A 5,501-nucleotide genomic window follows, 5' to 3' on the forward strand; every position below is an offset into this window, starting at 1 on the left:
GAACCCTCTGGTATGAGTTCTAACTCAAGTTCACGCAGATATGATCATAGTCCAATGCAGGGTTTCAGAACTATGGCAGATTTGTATGAAAACACTGAAGAAATAGTGGAAGAAGATGTCTTGATGTTTTCAAGTGAAGAACCAACATGTTACAAAGACGCAAAGGGAAATAAAGAATGGGAGGATGCCATGAAGACTGAGATCGAGGCAATCAAAAGGAACAACACTTGGTGCTTAACTGAACTGCCAAAAGGAAAGAAGATTATTGGACTAAAGTGGATATTCAAAGTAAAGAAGGATCCAACAGGAAAGATAACCAAGTATAAAGCGCGTTTGGTGGCGAAGGGATACGTACAAAAGAAAGGAATAGACGTAGAAGAGGTATTTGCTCCAGTAGCAAGGCTTGAAACTGTGAGGTTGATACTAGCTTTAGCAGTTAAAGAAGGGTGGAAAGTTTATCATTTAGACGTAAAGTCTGCGTTTCTAAATGGAGAACTTGCTGAAGAGGTATATGTACAACAACCAGTGGGTTTTGAAGTTAAAGGTCAAGAGCAGAAAGTGTATAAGCTTAATCGTGCGCTGTATGGGCTAAAACAAGCTCCAAGAGCCTGGAATGCAAGGCTTGACAAGACATTGAAGCAAATGGGGTTTGAAAAATGTCCACAAGAGCACGCCATATACAAGAAACAAAGTGGGAAAAGCTTGTTGATAGTAGGTGTTTATGTTGATGATTTATTGGTTACAGGCTCAAATCACAAAGAGGTGACCATATTCAAGGCTCAGATGATGAAAGAATATGAAATGAGTGATCTGGGGTTGTTGTCCTACTACCTTGGCATAGAGGTAGAACAAAGTGAAGGTTCTATGACGATCTCGCAAACAAGTTATGCAAAAAGAATAATTGAAGCAGCAGGTATGGGTGATTGTAATGCAGCCATGTACCCGATGGAACCAAAGCTTAAATTAACGAAAGATGAAGATGGAGAATCAGTGAATGAAACTCAGTTTAGAAGTCTGGTTGGAAGTCTTCGTTATCTACTTCATACACGGCCGGACTTAGCTTTTTCAGTTGGTGTGGTCAGCAGGTTTATGCAGACTCCTAAAGTAAGTCATTTGAAAGCTTTAAAACAGATCTTGAGATATGTAAAGGGGACACTTAACTATGGCTTGAAGTACAAAAAGGGCGGAGATGGTGAAGTAACTGGTTACAGCGATAGCAGCCACGGAAAAGATGTGATGGATCGAAGGAGTACTACAGGTACAGTGTTTTACTTTTCTGGAAACCCAATTACTTGGTCATCACAAAAGCAAAGAACTGTTACCTTGTCATCCTGTGAGGCTGAGTTTATAGCAGCAACCACAGCAGCCTGCCAGGCTTTGTGGCTAAGAAGCTTGTTGGTTGATCTTACGGGAATGAAGCCAAGTAAAGTGAAGCTCTATGTTGACAACGAATCCGCAATAGCTCTGATGAAAAATGCAGTATTTCACGGACGCAGTAAACACATCGACACCAAGTTTCATTTCATAAGAGAATGCGTCGAAGAGGGGAAGATTCAAGTTGAGCATGTTAGTGGTGACTTGCAAAAGGCGGATATTCTGACCAAGTCTTTACCCAGAATTAAGTTTGCTGAGATGAGAGATCTGCTGGGTATAAGTGATATTCAGAATTAAGGGGGAAATTGTTGGAATAATTCTGAATATGTTTTAATAATTATCCGGGTCAGATAATTGGGCATTTTCAAATGGGTCACCCAGTTGGGTATTTTAAATGGGCCAGTTAATTAGGTCAACCGACCCAGTCTAGGTCAGCCCTGTTTTTGCAGCAAATAAGGAGGAGCTCTCAACGGGTGTGAAGAGCAGGTCTCTCCAACGTCTATTTCCCTTCCAGATCGGTGATTTCAGTTTGATTTCATAGCTATAAATTGCAGCTTATTGTTTAGTTTTATTTATCACTTTTCCACTTTCAATTTGTCGAAGTAGCTCTGTAATCTTGCCGACTTGAATCATTCAATAAAAAAATCAGTTACTTTCGATTTATTGCATTGTTCTTGTTGTTTGATTGCTAGCATAATCTCTGATCTATACCAACAGTTAAAGTTCAAAATTCAAACGTGCCAAATCATTCAAAATCATATTTTTTCTTCCAAAATTAAATCATTCCAAACCTCCATATCATACCTCGCTTTCACACTAAAAAAGGGTTGTGTATGTGGTCCCCAGTTAACAAAGCAAACTCGTCCTAGTTGTAGCCATAACCGGTCTTAAGGGTTCATGTTGGATCTTTAGAAGTCATACTCGATTTTGATGAATTACATTTTGTTTATGTTGTTGTGTTACAATGGATCATAATATGAACATGTCATAATCTGTTGTATGGGCAATAATGGGTTATTACGGGTTATATAATAATTATTGCCCATACAACACATTATGACATGTTCGTGTTTTGATGTATTATCAAATCAATCTTAAGATAGTACTGAATTTTAGCGAGTCATATTTGGTTATAACTGGTTATTACGGATCATATAATAATTAATGTTAGAAATTGTAATAAAGCGTCTAGGGTTTTATTTTTTAAATAATACACCGGTAGCCAATGGGTGTCCATTGGCAAAGGCAAAGACAAAGTTGTTAAACACCTAGATTTGGGAGGAAGAGGCCTTGGTTTCAAGTCACACAAACAACAGAAATTTAAATTTTCCGTTAAAAAAATAATTTGCAATTTTTTGCCTTCTAGCATATATTATAAAAAGTATTTAGCATGCCTAATTTCATGAATGTTTGTTTTTATTAGGTTTCTTTTTTAAAGTAAACTTCATTAGAAAAACATGAAAACCCACGAAACGGGGTGGCCAACCAAGAACATCACATAATTACAAAGTTACATCAATCGGACCAAGAAATGGACCTAACTTTCAATCTACTGCTAAACCACAAAAATGCCACCGATTTGATTTCACTAATGATATCTACCACTCGAACCTGACTATTAGAGAATTTAACACCGTTTCTTGCCCTTTATATACTCCAACAACTAATCATAACAATCTCGTGAAAAATCTCTTTCAACAAGTCTCGCAACCCGACATGATCATGAAGGTCTAGAAGCTCCCTGACCGAATGGACTATAAACAGAGCGACTTTACACCATCTCGAGATATGATGCCAGACTCTGCTTGCCATCATACATGTAGCAAAAAGGTGGTTGCTCGTTTCGTCTTCAGATCCGCATAGAGGGCATGAAATATCTTCAATCTCGATACTCTTGTTTCTTAGCGCCATTCCAGTGGGGATTTTATCCATTTCAGCTCTCCAAGTGTGAATGTTACACTTCAAGGGGATCCATTTACACCATTTCAGTACATAATTACTGCTGTGGTCCGTTCCTCTTTTAAGAGTTCTTCTAACTGTCCCAACTGAATATTCTTCCGTCCCGATCCACGACCACTTATCATTCCGATCTTCAAGTTTAACCGAGTCCAGGTCCTTAGTGATCCAATTCAATTCCGAAATCTCCAAAAAAGATCCGGGACTGTTTATCTAGTTCCAGTTCATCCTCTGTGTACCGTCTTCGTTCCTCCGAATCCTACTATCCACACTACATTTTTTGTGAGCTTCAAAACTTAAAATATTAGGATAAATATCTTTTAAAGGTTCATTAAAAAGTCAGGGGTCCAACCAAAACGAAGTATCATGGCCATTACCAACTATACTTTTATAAAAATTATGTAAAGGAATACCGTCCACCGTAGTCCAAGCTACCGTTTTGGTTATATTCTTCCACACTCCCCGTTCATGCTTCTTTTTATCGGAAGAAAGTCCCAATTGCTTTTGCTTTTGTGAATCGCATCCACCACCTTCCTCCACAGCTCATTTTTCTCTATCTTAAATCGCCATCCCCATTTGGATAGAAGAGCGATATTAATATTCTTCAACTTACCCAACCCGAGGCCCCCTTCATCTTTGTCTATAGTCACACGATCCCAAGCAACTCAATGCATCTTCTTAATATCACCTGAACCTCCCTATAAAAATCGTTATCGTTGATTCCAGGTCTCTAATCACTTTAACCGGTGCTTTGTACAAAGAAAAATAGTAATTAGGCAAGATTTCAAGAACCGACTTAATAATCGTGATACAACCTCCAATAGAGAGCAAACAAGCTTTCTATCTGGAAAGTCTAGCTTCAAAGATATCATACACCGGCTTCCAATTGTTTACTCAATTCATATTAGCCCCAACCATCAAACCAAGATACTTAAAAGGAGTGCTCTCTCCCTTAAACCCAACCACCACCCAACCACCATAGCCTTATTCTTCACTTCATCCATATCCATTCCAAGACCATAAAGTTTTGACTTACATAGATTTATCTTCAAACCTGAACACATATAAAACACCCGAAGAATTCGTACCACGTTTAAAATATTAGCATCTGACCATTCTCCAAGGATAATGGCATCATCCGCATACAAAAGATGAGAAATCAACGGGCCACCGTTAGGCATTTGAATTCCTTGCAGCATACCCCCAGTAACAGCTTTAACCAACAAACAAGAAAAAGCTTCCACAACAATTAGAAATAGAAAAGGGGAAAGTGGGTCACCTTGTCTCATACCTTTACCACATTGAAATTCGAAGGTAGGGGCGCCATTGACTAAGATCGAAGACCTCGCCGAACCTAAAACTCCTAAGATCCACCTACACCACAAGTCTGGGAACCCCATTTGCCTCATTATGTTTACCACAAAATTCCAATTAACATTGTCATAATCTTTCTCAAAATCAATCTTTAAGATGAAAGTTTTTTTTTTCTTTCTTGATCCAGGAGATAATCTCATTTATCATCAACGGTCCGTCTAAAATGAATTTCCCTTTTAGAAAGGCTGATTGAGACTCCCAAATAACCACCTCTAAAACATTTTTAAGGCAATTAGCAAGGATCTTAGATATGACCTTGCTAATAATCCCTATAAGATTTATAGGGCGATAGTTGTTAAGCTCATCCGGGTCTTTAACTTTATGGATCAAAGTAATAAACGACGACCCACTACCACAGTTAATATTCCCATCCTTGTGAAAATTCTCCATGACCTCACAAAAAAATCACTTTCAAACAGATGCCAGAAGTGCTTTATGAATTTCATGTTAAGGCCATCAGGCCCCAGAGCCTTGTCATCACCACATTCGAACACCGCTTCTTTAATTTCATTTTTAGAGAACCTTTCAATGAGCGATACCTTAAGATCATCTAGATGGTCTTTATGTTTGAGCACTCCAATTCCAGCTGCATCGGAATATTCTCAATAAACTGCTTTCTAAAAAACCCGAGAATGTCTTTCTTTATCAGCTTTGGTTTCGTCACCCATTCCCCGCCTATATTTAACCCATGGATCGAATTTTTCTCTTTTCTCGAATTAATAACCCCATGAAAAAACTTAGAGTTCTCATCACCCTCCAAGGCCTGCCTAATCCTAGACCTTTGTTTAAGATCCGCA

General features: G+C 38.5%; 1 protein-coding gene across 1 annotated transcript; it reads right to left on the bottom strand.

The window, feature by feature from the left end:
• Window positions 1–4,247: 4,247 nt before the first annotated feature.
• LOC110869632 (uncharacterized mitochondrial protein AtMg01250-like) lies at window positions 4,248–4,844 on the bottom strand. The gene has a single exon (XM_022118872.1). It carries the CDS (start codon window positions 4,842–4,844, stop codon window positions 4,248–4,250), a length of 597 nt encoding a protein of 198 aa, XP_021974564.1.
• Window positions 4,845–5,501: the final 657 nt, after the last annotated feature.

The sequence above is a fragment of the Helianthus annuus genome, chromosome 8, assembly GCF_002127325.2.
Source record: "Helianthus annuus cultivar XRQ/B chromosome 8, HanXRQr2.0-SUNRISE, whole genome shotgun sequence".
Lineage (NCBI taxonomy): Eukaryota > Viridiplantae > Streptophyta > Magnoliopsida > Asterales > Asteraceae > Helianthus > Helianthus annuus.

Excerpts from the sequence above, each read along its gene's own strand:
- LOC110869632 (XM_022118872.1), bottom strand. The coding sequence starts at position 4,844 with ATGAGATTATCTCCTGGATCAAGAAAGAAAAAAAAAACTTTCATCTTA.